The sequence below is a fragment of the Solanum dulcamara genome, chromosome 1 (assembly GCF_947179165.1).
Source record: "Solanum dulcamara chromosome 1, daSolDulc1.2, whole genome shotgun sequence".
Taxonomy (NCBI): domain Eukaryota; kingdom Viridiplantae; phylum Streptophyta; class Magnoliopsida; order Solanales; family Solanaceae; genus Solanum; species Solanum dulcamara.
Window position 1 is genome coordinate 84,045,940 of NC_077237.1, and position 22,110 is coordinate 84,068,049.

General features: G+C 33.1%; 2 protein-coding genes across 2 annotated transcripts; one reads left to right on the forward strand and one right to left on the reverse strand.

Annotated features, from left to right (window-relative positions):
* The first annotated feature begins 773 nt into the window (after positions 1-773).
* On the forward strand, positions 774-1,067 carry LOC129895067 (polcalcin Syr v 3-like). Its single transcript, XM_055970705.1, has one exon. It carries the CDS (start codon positions 774-776, stop codon positions 1,065-1,067), a length of 294 nt encoding a protein of 97 aa, XP_055826680.1.
* Positions 1,068-20,708: 19,641 nt separating this feature from the next.
* LOC129880904 (BRI1 kinase inhibitor 1) lies at positions 20,709-21,779 on the reverse strand. Its single transcript, XM_055955151.1, has one exon. It carries the CDS (start codon positions 21,713-21,715, stop codon positions 20,843-20,845), a length of 873 nt encoding a protein of 290 aa, XP_055811126.1. The 5' UTR covers positions 21,716-21,779; the 3' UTR covers positions 20,709-20,842.
* Positions 21,780-22,110: the final 331 nt, after the last annotated feature.

Here is a 22,110-nt window from a genome sequence, read left to right on the forward strand (position 1 = left end):
TTGCTGCTAGGAGGAAGAATTGTCAAAGTTGCCAAAAGCAACTTTTGACAGAAAAACTGGCAACACGTTTACAAAGCGCGTAAAAATTTCTTTTACGCGTTTTGTTCCTCTTATAAATAGAGGGCATTCTGCCCTCATTTAAATCATCCCAGAAAGAGAGAGTAAGAATACAAAGAGAGTTTTACACCAAGATAAATATTGTAGTCTTGAGTGTCCTCTTTAGTAGTTGTTCCTTTTACAAGAGAGAAGTGTTAATTGTTGTTTTCTCCTTGTATTTGAGAGCTGTGTACTCCACAAAATATAGTGAAATCCTTCTACCCCGTGGTTTTTCCCTTCTATCATTTAGAGGGGTTTCCACGTAAAATTCTCGTGTCCAATTTATTTTCAATATTTTCATCATATCAAACTTTAGTTGTGGTGCTTCCTCACCCCAACAATTACTTGACATATTTAAGACAACAAATTTTAACATACTTTTCGTACTCATAGCAATGATATTTTTTCTTAAACTTCATGGCCAATCAAACCCTGTACATAGAAACAAGCAACTTAGTCTAATACCAACGGCTGATTCTTGTTTCAACTTTCAATATATCACGCAATTCTATATTCGAAAAAATGTTCTTAGAACTTTCCAAGAAAATTATAACATGATCATCAATTAGCATACTAGTATAAATTAGAGTACCTCATTAAGACATTTCATTAATCATCCCAAAGGAAATAGTATTCCATACATTAAGCCATTTAACTTGTCACTTATAACACAAGAAATGGCATTGAAGAATAATTCTAGAAGAAACATTTCAAGTGATGGAAAACTTGAATTGAGTTTACAAGAATTCAAGAAATGGCTAAAGAGATTTGATTTAAACAAAGATGGGAAAATAAGCAAAGAAGAACTACGTGAAGCTGTAATGAAGAATGGTGGTGGTTGGTTTAGCAAGATAAAGGGAAGCTATGGCATGAGAATTGCAGATTCTAATGGTGATGGATTTATTGATGAGAAGGAATTCAAAAATCTTGTTGAATTTGCACAGAGGAATTTAGGTGTTAGAATTATCTAAGAATTATAAAATCTTCTTACTAATTTTTACTTCTATGCGTGCGTGATATATAATGTCTAACAAGGAAATACAGTACTAGTGTTGAATCATGACATTATTACAATGAAATGATCTATAATCACATAATGACCGTGATTTGTTTTAGATGGTACATAAGCATCAAAAGTAATTTTTTTTCCTTTTAAATTTTAATGTCCTGTCAAACACCACCACAAAAACTAGGATTGAAGGAATATAACATATGAGAAGTATCCTACTAGGGGACTTCATTAAGGGAAGTTCAGTGCACTAAATTCTCTTTACGCACAAAATTCGAGAAAGAGTTAGTTCATAAGAATCTATTATGAGGAGTCTTATTTTACATTTCTGCAAAAACATATTTCTATAGCTAGAATATGTGACCTCCCGATCATATGACAACATCTTAATTTACCAATTAAGTTAAGGTTTCAGAAAATCGATTCATTATCTAATATATATACATTAAAAAAAAGACCTTATATATAAAGTGGTTATTTCTAGATATATAATTAGACACAAAAAATTCTTACTAGATGAGATTCAAAACTGCTGTATTTTGAATAAAAAAAATGACCCCTGCTTCTCGTTTTACACGTTTTGATAACCACAAATTTAGGGTTGTACAGGGCAAATCGATAAACCGCACCAAATCGACAAATCGGATCAAACCGGAAAAAAAAACCCGACTAGTGGTTTGGTTTGACTTGATTTGGTGTTTGAAAAAAAAACCAGACCATTATAAGGTTGGTTTGGTTTTAACTAAAAAAAGTCAAACCGAACTCAAACCAACCCGATTATAGATATACTACTTTTAAATTATGTTATACATAAAAATATTTATTAAAATATAATTTATAAATATTTTTTAAAATTTTTTCATAATTTTTGTTTCTTTCTTACATTTAGATTTGAACTTAGAAACCCATCTTATAAAGTTATATTATAAAGTTAAAACTTCAAACAATGTTCTGCCTCCATCTTATATGTTGATATTTTGTACTAGAACTCTTTTTAAGAAGCACTGCTCTGTGCTTTTTATTAGATACTATGAAAAACCCGAGAAACCCGAAAAAACCCGAAAAATCCGAAAAAAATTGATATCGAAAAATCCAACTTTTATTGGTTTGATTTGGTTTATAGATTTAATAACCCGACACAAATGGTTTGATTTGTAAAAAATCCAAATCAACCTGGTCCATGTACACCCCTAACCACAATAGATTACGTGCATGCATTGTACACTCTCAAAACACTCAGCTATTATGTCCGTCCCAATTTACGTAATATAGTTTAACTTTAAACAATGTTTAACAAAGAAAGAAAGATTTTTGAAATTTATAGTCTAAAATAAGTCATGGATATTGATGCAGCTATAAATCATTTCATTAAGGATAAAATAAATATAAAGTTAAATTATTATTGAATATAAAAATGTATCATTCTTTTTCCACCAAGAAAAGAAGTATTTGTTTAACCAATGAAATAGTTATCTACTTAATCTGATTTATCATTTTGGTCAATATACTCCAAGAAGTTTGATCTAGACATTGTTACTTATTAAAACACAACAAACAAAATGTTTTTATTTACTTAATTATAAACTTGATTATTTTTTACGAGTTAGCACATAAAAGGTAATGATAAAACTTGATTGTATAAACAATTCTTGATAAACTAAACTAAGGCAACCATGCAACGGATATATCATATCAGTTAGATAATGGAAGTATATGTACAATTGTTTAGTCTTTTAGATAAATTCTTAGATCCCATTGACAACCGCCGTTTAATTTTGAAGCCAAAAGATTTAACTATATATATATATATATATATATATATATATATATATATATATATATGGAGAGAGAAGAGATTTAATTAACTATATATAGAGAGAGAGTTAGCTGCAGCCACAGGAATAGGTAAAAATTAATGTGTGATTATTTTATTTAAATTGTTAGGAAAAAATATGTTTTTAACTTATTAAATTATATTTTAACATACTCTCTAACGTGTGATATAAGCTATGCACTTAAATTTATTTATGATATAAAGTCGTGATGAGATTTGAACACATGCAAGAACATGATTTATTTGTTTTAATATTATGTATGCACATGATTATTTCATCTAAAAGTTAATCTAATAAAATGAGCATATTTGTTTTTTTAGCTTAAAAATATTTTTAACGACAATCAATTTAAAAGGGATAGTTTACTTTAGCGGGTAAGTAGATCAAATGAACCTACACCCTATAACTCCACCCTAAATAATTTCCAAAATGAAAGAATTATTTAAGATCATATAAAAGATTTCGACCCGAACCTCTGACATCTAAATAATCTATGCGCTAACCTTCGCAATTATAAAAAGCCGATGTGTGAAACTATGTTACCCATCGAAAATCGAAAATCGAAGAATCACAAGGTTATCAAGTACGCGTATAAATTAGAGGTAGCAGACAAATATTGTACTAGTATTGGTCAATTAAACTAAAGCAACCATGCAAATGTACAATATTTTATTCTTTAACAGATAATAATTTAGATAATCCCTAATTATGACTTTACGTACTTTTTGCGACCATAATTAATTCTTGTTGATTCTTATTCGAATTAATGTACGTACATGCGCTATCTAGCTTTCGGTTCTAATATGTCCACTAATTAATTTAACTACTACTATACCATACTACTATAAATTAAATCGTCGCTCCTGAAGACGTTCAACAATAAAAACATCTATTCTGATAATCAATTTCTTGTTCATTCAATTAAAAATGGCGTTGACGAATACATACAGAAGAAACGTCGCCATTGATGGTAAAATTGAGATGAGTTTACAAGAATTCAAGAAATGGATAAAAAAATTCGATACGAACAAAGATGGGAAAATAAGCAAAGAAGAACTACGTGAAGCTGTAAGAACTAATGGTGGAGGTTGGTTTAGTAGGATAAAAGGGAGCAGAGGTATAAAAGCTGCAGATGCTAATGGTAATGGATATATTGATGAAAATGAATTCAATAATCTTGTTGAATTTGCACAGAGGAATTTAGGTGTTAGAATTGTATAATAGAAATTTTTTATTTTTTATTTTTTTGTGAGTAATTCTGAATTGAATTGAGTTGTTACTATTTCATATATTATTCATGTTTATGTTTTGAAATAATTCTAGATATCTTCCTTGATTTCTTTATTGTTTGACTTCGTAATGTTATATTCGAATTTTAATGATTTAACAAATTATGAAAACTGGTTTCATGAGTAGTGTTTGTCCAAAATGGGAAACAATTATAAAAGCTGCATGTCACCACTGTTGTGGTTGGTGAGCACGGGAAAAGAGGGCAGAGTTATCAGACAATATGGCACTAGGTTGTTTTGTCCATACCATATTACACACACTTTGTCAAAAAATAATCTAGTTTTTTCATAACAAAATTTCAAATAGAAAAAGTTATTTTTCTCTCATCAGAACAACAAGGGATCTAATAGAGTTATCCATGAAAAATCTTAAGTTGTTTCGATTGTGAGTGGGCATTAATAGAGTTATTGCTTAGTTGTGTCTTGTAATAAAGTTGTTACAGGGGGAGATTAAGAGTTTAATTCCTAAGTTGCAAGGATTTGTAATCTAAATCTTGACTCTTTGTTTAGCGAAATTGTTGGTGAAATCCTATGAAACAGATCGTGATTTTTTCCTCCCTTGAACAAGGAAGTTTCCACGTAAACTGCCTTATTCTTTACTTTAAGAATTACTTTACATACTGTTTTTAATATTGTCAATGGACCTTGTGATGGTCTCATACAAGACACCACGTAACAATAATGAAGTAAAAGAGTGGTATAAAATTTTAAGATTGAAGGTATAACATACGGAAGCATCCTGTGAAGGGGCTTCATTAAGGACAACTTAGTATACTAAGCTAAGGGTCGGACCACATGTATATTATTCACAGTCTTATCTTGTATTTCTGTAAGAAACTATTTTCACAGCTCGAATATGTAACCTCCTGATTAGTGGTCACATGCATGACAACAACTTTATCAATTACGTTAAGATTCCACAAAAGAGCTTCATTATCTACTAATAAAAAATTAGAGATAAGTATCAAAACACACCTAAACTATCCTTTTTTTTGAGTCTCATGCCTAAACTATTGAAAGTGTGAGTTTATTACTCAAACTATCACTTATTAGTTTGAGAAATACACATCAGTGGTATTGGTAATACACTCTCTCTATTTTTTACAAAAATTTGCTACATGGCATTCCACATGGATAAAATATTTCACTTTGAAAAAAATTAAATATACTATATATTAATTAAAATTTAAAGACTAAAGTATTTTTATCCCCCAAAAAATAAATAATTTTTTTAGAAAAGAAATCATTATTTTTAATAAAATATAATTTTTTAAAAATAAAATCTAAAACATTCCCCCCCCCCACTCCACCACCTCCCCCCTCCCCCCTCCCCCCTCCCCCCAACAATCCCCGTCTTTTTATTTTTTAAATTTCTTATATAAAATATTTTTATAAAAATTCATACTTCACCCCTTCCCAACTCCTTCCTAAAAAAAAATTTATTATTTTTTTAAAAAAAAATAATAAAATTATACCCACCCATCTAATCATCCTCTCTTAATTTTTTTTATTTTTTTTTACATTTTCCTTGTTTTGAGTTAGATATGTCCATATAATTTTAGGAAAATATATTTTCTACTTGCATACCAAATATAACAAAAATAAAAATTATATTTTAAATAAAGTCTTGCGGCAAATAAAAAATACTTACCTAAAATCATAGGTATATATCTAACACAAAATGAGATTTATTTTTGAAAGCAGAGGGTTGGGGGGTAGATTTTTTTTATATAAATTTAAAATAATTTCTAAATTATTAATTTGAAGGAGAGGAAGTAAGAATTTTTTTAAAAAACTTTTATAAAAAAATTAAAAATTAAAAATTGAGAGGGCGGGGGGTATGGTGAGAGAAAGTGAGAGTGGTATAAGAAAAATATTTTATATTTTATTTTATAATTATTATTTTTTTGAGGGGAGAGGGGGGGTATAGTAATACTTTAATCTTTAATTTTAAATTTTAATAATTTATTTAATTTTTATCAAGGTGGAATATTTTGTCTATTTGGAGTGTGCTGTGACAATTTTTTTAAATGAAAGATAGAGTGTAGTGCACACCATGATGAGAGTGTTTGTGATAGTTTAGGTATGAAACTCATATTCCCAATAGTTTAGGTATGAACTCAAAAAAAAGGAATAGTTTAGATGTATTTTTGACACTTATCTCAAAAAAAAATATCTATAAATAGTGTGAATTTCTTTGGAAGTAGGAATGACAATGGAGCGGGATGGGGCGGGTTGAGCTCAACCCGCAATTTTTTTAAACCGCCCCGCCCTGCCTCGCATAACAATTTTTTCCATTTTCAACCCGCCCCGCCCCGCCCCATATAGATCTGCCCCGCATAATTTTATGTTTTTATCTTTTCTAATTGAGTTTAATATGAAAAATAAAATTCATAATTTTTTTTAAATTTTTCGCTAATTAACATCTCAACAACTAATTAATTGTTTTTAGTTAACATTTCAACAATTATTTTTTAATCGCTAATTAACATTTGTCTAATTTGACTTTTTTTTTAAAAGAAGAAATTAAAAATTAAAGTCAAAGTTTAATATAAAATGTTTATATCTTTGATTTTTACTAATTATAAAGATTTAATTTTCTTCGAATTTCTATTAGATACCTTAAACCCTCAACCCGCCCCACCCCACATTAATTTTGATATTAATTGCTTCAACCCGCCTCATATCCGTCCAGTCTTGCATAACTCTAAATCCTCCTCATCCTGCCTAGCTCTAAACTCCCCCACCCCGTACCCGCCCCTGGCCCATTGCCATCTCTATTAGGAAGTGGGAATTTGGTTCCGCCAGCTGGCCCCTCTAGCTCCCCCCTGGCTGCAGCCATAAGAACTGCTTTATTTTGAATAAGAAAGATGAATAGGTTGTCGATTACATGTCTAAAAGAGGAGGCTAGCGCTGCTTTTAGATATTGTATTATTGGACACTCACAATTGTATAACAATTATTGATTAATTAAACTAAAGCAACCATACAAAATGGAAGTATATGTAGAATTGTTTAGTGTTTAAATGACAAATTCTTAGATCCCATTCACAACCAAAGTTTAAATTTGAAGCCAGAATATTTAACATAAATAATTGTATATTACTAGTACTTTTAGGCAGGGTAACCTTTCTATATATATATATCCAAGTTCCAACTAAGCACTATCATATAAATAATTTAAATTGTAAGAGAAGTTATATTCTTATTTACTAGATTATATTTTCAAACACATTTTTCATGTGTGACATAAGCTAAGTACTTAAAAATTATTTATGATTAAAAGTGGTGACGAAACTCGAACACATGCTATAACATTTGTTTGCTTTAATATCATGTATGCACTTAATTATTTCATCAAAAAGTTTAATATGATAAAAACAACACATTTTTGTTAGGTTAATAATATTCTTAACAATAATTATTTTAGTTGCCCTCATTATTAATCAATCTAAAAGGGCTAGTTTACTCCGGCGGATAAAGAAATGAATCTAGATCCTAATTTCATTTTTAAAATGAGTAGTTAATTTTGAAGTGAGAGAATTGTTTAAGACCATATAAGGACATTTTTGTATTCATAAAAAATCGATGTCTGACTCTGACACCCTCCTAAAATGCGAAAATTGAAGAATCGCAAGATTATCAAGTACACGTCTAAAAAGAAGGCAGACATATATTATATGATTATTGGCCAATTAAACTAAAGCAACCATGCAAAGGATATTATATATATCAGTTAGATAATGGAATTATATATGTGCATGAATTGTTTAGTCTTTAACAAACAATTAATTTAGATAACCCGTAGTTATGTCTTTTGGTCTGGCCTTTATACTTTTTGCGACCATAATTAATTCTTCTTGATTCTTATTCGAATTAATGTACGTACATCCTCTATTAATATTAAAAAATTATATCAAAGGGTGATTTTATTTACAATACTACGTCTATCTCTCTTTTTTTTTTTTTCATGGTTATCATTATAAAAACAAATTTAGTGTAATCTAGATGGAGTATGGGAAAGATAGAGTGTATGCAAATATTACCCTTATCTTTGAAGAACACCAACAAAATATCCAGCGTAATTTTACAAGTTGATTTAGAAGGTAGAGTGTACGCATGCGGACCTTAATTACTCCTATCTTTGTGGGGGTAAAGAGTTTGTTTTCGATAAATTTTCGGCTCAAAAAAAGTGTAATCAAAGCAAGATATTTTCATGATTACCATTCTTTTTAACTTATTTATGATTAGTTTAAAAACATGTATTCCCAATAATTTTCAATTATTTCTTCATTGTTCTTGCAGTAAAACTAGCTTATGTATAATTACGTTTTTTATTTTAAAGAAATTTTTAAGAAAGGATATTTACAAAATCTATATATAATGTTCTTGAAATATATAGGGTCCAGTGCCTACACCATAATGGGTTATATAAAATTAGTATGAAGAAGACTTTTGGTCTTTCTCAAATTGAGCCATATTACACAGCTACCGCTACCAGATTTGAGTATCACCATTTAAGTTATATTCAAAATAACTTCAAACATACGGTGTTTGAAGTTTTATATGGCTGAAGTTCAGCTATTTTATCTAAACTTTACGTATGTGTGGTTGAATTCAATCATTTTCACTAAAATTTAAATTATATATGGTTGAATTAAGTCATATTTATCTAAACTTTAGCTATTTTTTCTTCCGAATATCTAAAATTATTTTGAAGTGGCAGATGTGCAAAATAAAATCTTACAACTTCGGTACAGGTTAAATAGGAGTGACGGAGAGATCGTGGATGTCATGTTGTTGCAAATTTTTCCAAAAACTCAAAAATATCAAAATCAAATTGATATTTGTTTTGATGGAATGACCTAGGACATCTTTATATTTGTCTCAGATTGTTAACTAGAGTGTCACGCCCCGAGAGGGTACCCTAGACATGGACGACACTCGGAGACCATTGTTGGTCCCAAGAGAACCACTTGGCTTGGCTAACTCACTCAGCGGAAAACTTATCTCATGAAAAGATTTCACATGGGCACAAATAGTATATACAAACATAACTTCTCAAAAAAAAAATCTCAATACTCAAATATATATAGAATAAAACTCAATGTTTTAAAACAATGAACTCTAAAAATAACTGAATAAACTCTATCTGTGACTAGTCTATGAAACCTCTAAAACTGACTCTGAAATAGGTACCGGGACAGGCCCACAGCTACCTCAAACTGATAAATAAAGACTAAAAGTTAAAGATTCATCAAGAGCGCCTCTGAATGTAAAAAGGTCTCACCAAAACTGGATGGAATTCTGATCTCCTACGATGTGCCTGTTGAGGATCTCTATCACCTGTGTCTGTATCATAAAACAATGCACCGCCAAATGGCATCAGTACATGAAATGTATGGTATGTAAATAACTGAAAGGAAACTTACTCATCAAAGATACTCAACTCAACTCATAGGAATCAACTCTGAAAATAACTCAACTCAATAAAGCATACAATATGTGTAAAAGATCGTTTTAAAAGATATGACTAAGTAAATGTAACTCAGTATCTAAAAATATAATACTTTACTTCTTGGGAGTTTCATTAACCGACAACCATCACTTATGAGCTAGTGATGATACAACGAACTGCTGTCTTGCCACAGTAGTCAAATACTTTGCTAGGGTAAGGGATGTAAACTCATCTCTGGATCCAATAAAAGTCCTCTTTTGGGATAATGATGAGTCTTCTGAATGAACAGTACAATCTTATCCTACGCTGGCTACGTAGTTTATGGGGTTTGAATTATTCTATACTCTTACCCAAATTGTTGCTCAATACTACTCCCAAAATATGATTTATTATGTTCATAACTCAAGCGAGTATATTATTCAATTAACTCATTTAGTCTCTTTTAGACTTAGCTTAAAACTCATCTTATCTCAAGTGAACTCTTCTAGTTAAAATAGGTATAATCCCCTCTCAGTGAATGCATTTAAAATAAAAATATAATTTAACTTCTTAACTCAATCTCAAAATAGATGTTTTAATGCAATAATACTCAACTCGTTTGTACTCAAAATACTCATGCTCAAAATAATAATTAAGAAATTTCTCAAACTCATGCTCAAAATAATAACTAACAGACTTCTCAAACCCATTTAAACTCAATGCTCATTCTCTTTCAAAACTCAATAAATATGCATAGACTCAGTTTAAATCATACTTCGTTTAATGCATGAAAACCATTCTCATCAAATCAAAATAAATACATGTTAATATAATGATCTTCAACTCAATTAGGATTCATGTGAATGAACCCATGAACAACAATCTCAAGAATTTAAGGTGTAGAATCAATAACAATCTCGATGCATAATTATATTGTAACACCCCCCAAAATTTTACGCTAAGATTTGAGTATTTCTTCACGTGAGTGTAGACTCGGACCGGAGGACTTGTAATTTTACACAGGAGTTAGGATTAATTCCTAAGTATTTGAAGTGTGTTAGATGTGTTTAGGGGTCATGAGGGATCTCTAACACCAAGTCGAGTCCAAAGAACTCCAATCGATTAAGTTTTCGGATGAGTTAGTATAAGGGTCAACTTCAAACAACCATATCTCCTAGAATATAAATAACTGAATGTCCCACGACCTACCAAATTATAGTTCTTTGAGTCTTCTTTCCAACGCCACCAAAATTTCAATTTTTGGAGTTCGGAGTCAAAAGTTATAGCCATTTTACTACAGACTAGTACAGCAGAGATTTTCAAGCCTGGGTTGCAATTGCTGGAAAACTGGGCTTGGCGCCGCAGTGGCGCGATGCGCCACTATCGCGCCAGAAACATGCCTCAGTAGTTTGGGCTCTGGCGCGACGCGCCACTATAAGGTGTGCAGGGTTTTCCAAGCCAATTTCCAGAACCCAGAAAATATTGGCCTTGGCGCCGTAAGGGCGCGACGTGCCACTATCGCGCCAAGAATGTACCTCAGTAGTTTGGTCCATGGCGCGGCGTGCCACTACGAGGTGTGCAGGTTTTAGGCGTAATTAGCCTGGCGCTGCAAGGGTGCGACGCGCCACTATCGCACCAGGTGTATTTTTGCCTATTTTTTAGAACTTTTAAGAAGGGGCAATTTGGGAATTGTCCCAAATTATATATGTATCACCATAGTCCATTTTAGGATCATTTTTCAGCCCCCACTCTCTCTCTAGAAAAGCCCTAGGGGTTCCTCTCTCTCTCTCTCTTCTTCTTCTTCTCCATTTCCAACAAAAGAGTCCAAGAGCTTCAAGATTTGAGTCCTCCATTGAAGATCCAACATCAAGGTTTTCTTCAAGTCTTCACTAAGGTATGTAAGGCTAACCTAAAATATGGATTTAGTTCTTCCATATGCCCATAGATGTATTGGTTAAGAGTTGTGAAAGAGTTGCACCTTCTAGAAAGGTTTTCTTGAAAGTTTTTCCTAAACTAAGGAATGTTTTTAGATACAAATGGTTGATTGATGATTTTAATGACTCGAGTTACTAAATAGTTATTTTTTTATATTATTAACTACAAATGTATCTTTGTATATAGATTTATAGGTATTGACGATATTCTTGAGTTGAGCTTTGTTGAGAGTATGGGTTCATGTTTCATTCACATGAACCCAAGATGAGATTTCTTGTCATAAATGTCTTGAGGTTGAGATGGATAGTTGTGTGTATATATGTATTGATTGGAATGAAAAGAATGAATTGGTTAGTTAAGAATGCCCCTTTGCTTCTATAAAATGAACATAAGACAAAAATAAGGATTTTGGAGTCGATGTTTGATGATGTGATGATAATATTTGACGATGATGCAAATGATAATATATGATGAAGATGTGATGATGATGTTTTGATGACGGTGTGAGTGATGACGTGAATGATGCTTATTTAATATGTGTAGAATGATTGATGAAGAGGTATATTGATGAGGATGTTATGTGATGGAGCGGATTGGAGTCTTATGAGTATTTTTTAAAATAAAGGATCTTTTGAGAAGGAGTTTTAAATAAATGATTTGTGAGTATTTTTGCCTAAACTATTTATACACTATTTTTGAGTTTAAGAAATGATTATTTTCATCTATGATTTAAAAAGAGTTTAAGCATGAGTTGAGTCGAGGAGTCTTTTAACTATTTTGAACACGAGTATTTTGATTATAAATGAGTTGAGCGTTTTACTTGTTAATATGTCTTATTGATCTCTTTAACCATGTGATTATGTTTGTATGAGCTTTGTCCCCTATTTTGTTTGACTCTATATGTGTTGATGTTGTTGAGTTAAGGAGTCCTAAAATGGGCCTTTATGTGAGTATGAGTTGATGAAGATGAGTTGTTAAATATGTTTGGTTGATCTTCTTAATTATGTAGATTATGATAAAAGATGTTATTTTCTTAAAAATGTTGCCTTTTATAAAGCGTCGATTTAAAGTCTTGAAGTTGTGATGAGTCTCAAAGATTTCTCAAATGGATGAAGGAAATGATTGGTTATGCCTATATGTTGCTATAAATGTGCATTTAGATTTTTTTGAAAGATATGATTGAGATTGATCGGATGGTATGATTGAGAGAGATTTGATCATGATAGAGTTGATGAGTTGACAAGGTTGTAATGAGACTTGTCGATATGATTTGATTGAGTTGATTGGATGGAGTTTTATGAGCATTGAGTCTTGGGAGGAGTATCGAGCACCGAATTGGGCAAGAGTATAGTCCATACTCGAACCCATATAACTGCGTCGCCAAACGTAGGGGGGATGGAACCGTTAAAGTCGGATGCTTCCCCGAGAGTTTTGTCCTGACATTATAGGACCTAGTTGGATTGGATCCATGATTGGTTGATTCGTTCATACCCTGGCAAAGTATGAACGGACGCGGCAACAACGTCGGTTTGTTGTACTTTCACTGGCTCATAAGTGATGGTTGTCGGTTAAGAGAAACTCTCAAATAGGTCTTGATAGTACTCTGAGTCAGAGTGAGTTGAATGGTATGTGATTGGTCCCGTCTAAATCATATTCTTGTTTAGACTTAGGACACTTGAGTGAGTTGTTACATATTTATTGAGTTGAGTCCTTTGAGTTGAATTGTAAAACGTTGCATAATTTAATTTGCATATTTACTGAGTTGAGTCCTTTGAGCTGATTGTTGAGTTGAATGTTGAGTTGAGTGTATCTGATTGGATTGGACTGTATGGTTTATGTTTGATCTTTGTCTAAAAATGTATTTTTACTTTAGACTTATGACGCCTTATTTGAGTCTCTCTTATCTTTCTGATTTGAGATGTGTGGACCGATGTTATTCTTCCTTGAGGTATGTTCCATTCTGCCATCTTACATACTCGTACATTCCATGTACTGACGTCCATTTGGACCTGCATCGTTTCATGATGCAGAGACAAGTTTAGGAGATCGTTAATAGGAGCATCATCAAGGATCTATACACACTCAGCGTATTGGTGAGTCCTTCCCTACATTCGGAGGACACCGCTTATATCATTCTTGCATCGAGTTAGCCCTTTTCATTTTGGTTTGAGGTAGCCATGAACATGTCATTGGCACCAAGTAGATAGTAGTGATAGAGGCTTCATAGACTAGATAGTGATGGGTCGATTGAGTATTTTCTTTTCTTGAAATATTTTGTCAAACTATTTTAATGACAAAGATCGGAGTTTGATTTGTTGGCTCATGGCCTTTCTTTCTTGAGTTAGAGCGTTAATTTGGATTGCCCGCTAAATTATTTCTTTATTTTTAAATCTTCTGTTGATTGAATGAATGAACGGATGTGTGATCAGGCTATGTGGTTCGCTTGGGAGCCAGAAATAGTTTCTGAGTGCCGGTTACGTCTAAGGTACCCTCCCGGGGCGTGACATATATAAAACTCAATGAATGAAGAAATTACTCATTCGAAACTCAAGAAACTAGGACTAAAACTCAACTGTCACGCCCCGAGAGGGTACCCTAGACGTAACCGGCACTTAGAAACCATTTCTGGCTCCCAAGCGAACTACATAGCCTGATCGCACATCCGTTCATTCAGTCATTCAGCGGAAAGTATAAAAATAAAGAATAATTTAGCGGGCAACTCAAATCACCCATCCAGCTCAAAGAATAAAGGCCATGGGCCAACAGATCAACTAAAATATTTGTCATAAAAAAATAGTTTGACAAGAATAACTCAAGGATAGAAATACTCAATCGACTCATCACCATCTAGTCTATGAAACCTCTATCACTACTATCTATTTGGTGCCAATGACATGTTCATGGCTACCTCAAATTAAAATAGAAGGGCTAACTCGACGCAAGAATACATAAGCGATGTCCTCCGAATGTAGGGAAGGACTCACCAATACGCTGAGTGTGTATAGATCCTCAATGGTGCTTCTATTGACGATCTCTTAAACCTGTCTCTGCATCATAAAACGATGCAGGCCCAAATTGACGTCAGTACATGGAATGTACGAGTATGTAATATGGCAGAATAAAACATACCTCAAGAAAGAATAACGTTGGTTCAAATACCCCAAATCATAAGGATAAAAGAGGGACTCAATCAAGGTGTCATAAGTCTAAAGTAAGAATATAATTTTTAGACAAAGACCAATCACACATCATACAATCCAATCCCATCATACACAATACAGTTCAATCAAATCGTATATCATCCGATTCAATCCAATCGTATACAATCGGTTCAATCCGGTCATATACGATCCGATCCAATCCAATCATATACCCTTCCATCGTACACTATCCAATCACATATCATATAATCCAATCCATCGCACATCACCAAATCTGATCATATAGAATCAACTCAACAATCAACTCAAAGGACTCAACTCAATAAATATGCAAATTAAATTATGCAATGTTTTATAATCCAACTCAATCATCAACCAATCTCAATCGAACCAATCATATCATGCACAATCCATTCAATTGGGAGTTTCTCTAACCGACAACCATCAACATATGAGCGAGTGATAGTACAACAAGCCGACATTGTTGCCGCGTCCGTTCATACCTTGCCAGGGAATGAACGCATCAACCAATCATGGATCCAATCCAACCGAGTCCTATAATATCAGGAAAAACATTTTGGGGAAGCATACGACTTTAACGGTTCAATCCCCTCCTACGTTTGGCGACGTAGTTTATTGGTTCGAGTATGGACTATACTCTTACCCAATTCGGTGCTCGATACTCCTCCCAAAACTCAATATGCTCATATCTATCAAGTGAGTAAAGTACTCAAAATGCTCATTTAGTCTCATCAGACTCTTTCAAATCAACCCATTTAGTCTCATTGGACTCTTTTCAAAACTCAATCAGATCTGGCCTCATTGGACCTTCTTTCGAATCGACTCATCTCAAATCATCAAACTCTTCTCTTTAAAATCTATACAATCTCAAAAATCGACATTTTAAAGTAGAAGTACTCAACTCACTTATACTCAAAATACTCGTGTTTAAAAATAATTAAAAGACTTCTCAAACTCAACTCATGCTTAAACTCTTTTCAAATCATAGATGAAAATAATTACTCTTTAAACTCAAAATAGTGTATAACTAGTTTATGCAAAAAAAATGGTTTCAAAATCATTTATTTTCAAAATGCTCATAAGACTCCAACCACATCAAATTAGGTAAATCACATATCACATAATCACATTAGACTCCAATCCACTTCATCACATAACATCCTCATCAATATACCTCTTCATCAATCATTCTACACATATTAAATAAGCACCATTCACGTCATCACTCACATCGTCATCAAAATATCATTATCACATCATCATCATATATTATCATTTACATCATCATCAAACATTATCATCACATCATTGCCAAGTATCATCATCACATCAATCATCAAACATCTACTTCAAAATCCTTATTTTGTCCTATGTTCATTTTATAGAAGCAAAGGGACATTCTTAACTAACCAATTCCTTCTTTTCATTCCAATCAATACATATATACACACAACTATCCATCTCAACCTCAAGACATTTATGACAAGAAATCTCATCTTGGGTTCATGTGAATGAAACATGAATCCGTACTCTCAACAAAACTCAACTCAAGAATATCGTCAACATCTATAAATCTATATACAAAGGTACATTTGAAATCAATAATATAAAAGATAACTATTTAGTAACTCAAGTCATTAAAAACATTAATCAACTAATAGTACTTAAAAACATTCTATAGTTTAGGAAAACTTTCAAGAAAACCTTCTTAGAAGGTTCAACTCTTTCACAACTCCTATCCAACACATCTATGGGCATATGGAAGAACTAAATCCATATTTTAGGTTAGCCTTACATACCTTGTTTGAAGACTTTGAAGAAAACCTTGTGTTGGATCTTTAATGGAGAACTCAAATCTTGAAGTTCTTGGACCCTTCTTGTTGGAAATGGAGAAGAAGAAGAAGAAGAGAGAGAGAGAGAAGCTCCTAGGGCTTTTAGAGAGAGAATGGGGGCTGAAAAATGGTCCCAAAATGTTCAAGGATAGGGTATATATAATTTGGAAAAAGTCCAAGTTGCCCCTCTTCCAAAAATCTGGAAATTTGGGCAAAAGTCTTGCTGGCGTTATAGTGGCGTGTCGCGCCACTGCAGCGCCAAGCCAAAATAAGCTTAAAATCCTGCACATCTAATAGTGGCGCATCGCGCCAAGCCCCAAACTACTGAGGCTGTTTTCTGGCGCTATAGTGGCGTGGGGCGCCACTGGAGCGCCAAGCCTGAATTTCGCCCAGGCCTGAATTTCCTGCAGTACTAGTCTGTAGTAAAATGGCCATAACTTTTAACGATAGAATTTAGATATAGGGCGCGTGGACGAACTCAATCCAACACTATGAATAACCTTACATACCTGGGATGAAGATTATCTAAGCGAAAATCAAAGACTTGGCTTGAAACTCTTGAACCCTAGTTTCTCCTCTTCTCTCCAATCCTTCCTCTCAAAAGTTTTGGGTATTTAATGAGAGAAAAACCCTTTAGAAACTGATAAGGGATGAATTTTGGTCTCAAACGGTCGTGGGTTAGGTATAGGAGGGGTGGAAAAAAGATCATAATGCCCTCACAAAAAAACTGAATCAGTATAGTTTTGCCCCAAAAAATTATCTTTTGATCCGGTTGATCCAAAATTAAACCGAGATCATTTTTCCATATGAGTTTCCCCCTGATCGATATTTCAGCCTCGGATTGGCCAAAAAAGTTAGGGATGGTACGTTATGCCAGCGCGCTATCCTCTAGGGGTATTTTGGAAATTTTCGAGGTATAACATGGACTTCAACTAATGAATTTGTCGATTGAACACTTAAACTCGATCAAAATAAATCTTTTAAACCCCTCTGATTTTATTTTAAAAGTCTTATTTTAATCAAGTTTAAGTGTTCAGATAGCAAAGTCATGAGTAGAAGGATCCAATTGACAATTTGAGCCAAATATAAGAGTCCCAAGCTATTCCACTTTTGTTTTTCTTGGCAACTTCAATTTCCAAACCTTTCAATTCCGTTACTAGATATTATCAATGATTTAAAATCATTTCATTATTTTAGTAATTAATTACTTCCTTATAAAGCCATTCCATCATATAGCAAATCATAATAATAATTTAATGCTCTAATTTTGTCCTAATTAATCAGACTAATATATACGTGGTGTATATTGAACAGTGTCCTAGTTGTTGCCTTGTTGGGATGTGAAATTACTGGACCAAGTATTCAGAATCAGTACATGAATTATTATTTTGTACTTATAATACAAATACAAATTCCGTAGACATCTAATCATCAGACCCACTCTGACTAATCGGTTCGATCCGAAAATTTTATTACGTACCTCACGCAATTAACATTAGTCATACAAGACTTCTTTTTGTCACGCAAAAAAGTGGACTCATATCTTACATTCCATAGACTTTAAGTTCACTTTTTTATATGAAAAAACGATGCCTCTCTAGTATCAGTTGTATGAGACATAATAAAAAAAATTGATCTGATAATTATTTAGTACCCTACTTCCCAAATTTCATTTCATGCTAGTAAATTGAATTGTTTCACAGCGAATTAGTGAAAAATAATTTGTATTATAAAATATAAATTTTTCATTCATTTCTTATCGAATCAGCTCACTGTTGGAAAAATAAATAATGGAAAATAGATTCTCACTCAAATAGTGAGAAGCTTCCTAAAAAATCACTATTTTATTTCTCAACAATTCAATCAAAATATCTACTAAAATAGCTATTAAGGAAGAATAATTGTGTAAAAAAGGCCAAAAACTCAAGGATAATATTGGTGTCACCATTAGAAGAGTTGTCATTAATTAATCCAAAAAAAGGACTAATATTTGACTGGAGAAACATTTTATGAGTTGAGTTGTGCATGAACACATAGAAAGCTACATGATTGTTACACCTGATGGTCCTTTTTTGTTTAATGGGCCGATTAAATATGGATTCGTTGGGATGTTTCACATTGAAATAATTAAATCGCTTTTTAATAAAAATATGACTTTGTATTTAGCAGGATTCAATTTCAAAATCTCTGATTAAGAATGAAGAAATATATATTTACTATATGTATTTAACTTTTATTGACAATATATTACGATGTTAGATTACTTAAAAAGTTTATTGTAAGTAACTCATTTAATAAGTTTTCATTGGTTATATGCACTTTGTTATGATAGATTAAATAACATCGATAATGATATAAAGATTAAGTACTCCTAAAAGGCAATGGTCGTTTATTTGAATCATTATTAAGAAGTTCAAATCACTTTCGTATTAAGTTTGACACATCAAAAACAAAACGAAATTAAATTGGCTTCTTGTCATGGTTTTTTTGTTTGTTTCCCATTTGGTGTATAGAGTCCGAGCTCCGACTAAATTCGAAATGCGTACTGTAGAGTTCATTCGGAGGTGGTGCTCCCAACAAGATTTTTTCTATAGCCAGGGCTCGATCCTGAATCCTCTGGTTAAGAATGAAGCAGTCCGGGGGTGATTTTTCTTTTCCTTCACAAGATCACAACCCGCGCGGCAGTCAACTTCGCAAGCTAACTTCAGCCAACCAACACACGTTTGACACAAGATTATATCAAACACAAAGGAAGCACGCTACAGCGGAAATACACAACAACAACACAAGCATGTACAGGCAAACTGCCCAACTTCTATATATAACTCTCCACAGTTTATACAAAAGAATCACCTCAAGGAGTTTGGAAGGCTAAGGAGCTTTTCTCACAAAACTCTTGCTAACCTTTGCCCATCCAAACTCCCTCTATATATATACAAAGCAGCCAGCAGCTTTAGCCAACTAGGGGGGGTGCTGGCCATGTGCCAGCACCTTACAAAGGGGTACAAGGGAAATACTAAACAATCTGCACGCCTGTCAGAGCCCATGCTGCGCCCATGCCAGCCCATGTACTCTGCCTGCACGCCTGTCTGCAAGTCTGTCAGGTGTCTGTCTGCTGCACGCGCCCGCGCGCACACGCAGCCCACGCTCCTGCCACTGCCCTGCCTTGCCTTGCCTTGCCTTGCCTTGTCTTGCCTTTGCCTCAGCTTTTGGCCTTGGCCCGCCCATGCCAACACGCATGTCGGCCAACGCCAACCCCACTGCTTGCGCACATGCCCGCCTGGTGCCATGTGCCTTCATTGCCACTGACTTTGCCAAGCCTTGCCAACACTCAAGGCCCTTGGCCTTTGCTTGCCTGCCATGCCATAGGCATGCCTGCCGCGCATTGCTTTTCTGCCAACATCGGCCAGTGACAAGGGGCAATGCACAAGCCCTTGCCACTGCCTTAGCCCCATACGCCATCACTGTACCACAAATCCACGACCCATGTTGGTGCTTCTTGTCGTGTGTGTGTGAAGATGATGACTCTTGAACAATAATAAGACTGAAGAAGAATATTTTTTTGTCTTGGAGAAGAATATTGCCCTCAACATGAGGTAATTTGTACTTCTTTACGTTTTCATTAACAGCGAAATCAAAATTTTCATTAGAAATTAAAAAAATACAAAAATAAACTCCTTGCGCCCCTAGCTTCAACGACCCTGATCATTCATGTGACTACTTACCAAAAATACTTGGATTAATATTGAAAATTAATTAAATAAATATTCAAAGAAGATGAAACTTCAAGATTTTAAGTCAATAGAGACTAATTATATTCTTTGCGCAGCCTAATATGATTGACCTTTTAATTAGCAAGGGTTCAAGATAATCAAAATCAATTAGGACACTAATTTTGTAATATGCAAACAAATTAAATTTTCAAATGAAAAATATATGTGGCAACTCCAAGTTATTATATATCAAATATCATGTTGTAAAATACTTGCACATATTTCATTCACAAGAAATTAAAAATCAATTAAAGTATACAAAAATGAGTACTTTAAGCTCAATTCACTAATGATGTAAAAAATATTTATACGATCAGATCATTTAATACGTAATTACAAGAAAATTTCCTAATACATATATAATACTTGGAAATTAATCTAATAAAGATGATAATTAACCTGCTATCACATGTTAAAATTTGTTACACGAAAAATTAAGTAGTACTCATTTAATTTAGTCTTCCATTGAAATAGATTTCTTACAATGGGCAATTGCAGATTGTATAGCAGCTTGTAACTCTTCCATAGTGCTATCTCTTGAAGAATAAGAAGAATTAGTATAATTACTATAACCTCCTCCTCCTCCTGTTGGTGTTGCTACAAGTAGACCACTATTTGTAGGTGATGTTCTTATTGAAGCTGGTGCTGATGAATATTGCTCTTTTAATATTCCTCTAAAATCCTTATTATTCTTTCCTTTTAATAAATTCCCAGAAAAAGAATGAAATTGCATATTCTTTTTGTTTCTAAATGACAAAAATGGCCTTACCATTTTTATATACCTCTTCACAACTTGACTCATCTTCTTGCTATATTGTTGTGATGATCTTTCTTTGTTTTGATCTTTTACTTCATACCCTTTTCTCCATTTTGGTATCCCAAAGAGTGAAAAAGACTTCGTCTTTGGTTTTCCCTTAGAATCACAAGAAGTGTCATCCTTTAATAATACTACTCTTTGATTCTTGGAGTTTTGGACTTTATGTTCTTGTTGATGAAAAAAGTGATGATCTTTTTTGGGAAGAGTGAAACCATCAAGGGAATTAGTGGAAGATCTAGGGGATGATATAGGGAGATGGGAAAGAAGGTGAAGAGGAAGTAAGTGTCCATGGAAGAAAATATCATCAGCTGGAGATAAATCTATAGCAAATGATGATGAAGTAGTAGTAGTAGTAGTAGTTGAAGAAGAAGAAGAAGGTGGGATTTGTTTTGTTTGTTGAAACGAGATTGTGAATGAGAATTCATGTGAAGGAGATGATGAATTAGGTGAGCTATTTTGATGATCATTTTCTTGATTTGTTCTCATGTTTTGGTGTTGTTGGTTGTCCATATGGATATGTGTTTAAAGGGTAATGTAATAAATTTGCTAGTAAGATCTAATATGGGGTGTTTTTAAAACTCTCTTATTGTTCTTCTTTGTATGAAGGGACAAAAAAATACAAAAAAAAAGAAGAAGAAGATAAGGATATGAGAAGAATGTGTCTTTATTATTGGTGGAACATACTTATTCGATATTTATGTTGATGAAAGATAATAAATATTGCATAAATTAATTAAAATGTGTATAAATTAATTAGCCTGCACTCCATAAATATCTTTTTAAAAAATAAGTTGGTGAAGTGGAGGCTGCTCTTGCTTGTAGACTAAAATGTCTTATGAAGGAACAAAAAAGAAAGATAAGGATAAGTGAAAGAATGAGTTTTTGTTATTGATGAACAGAATTAC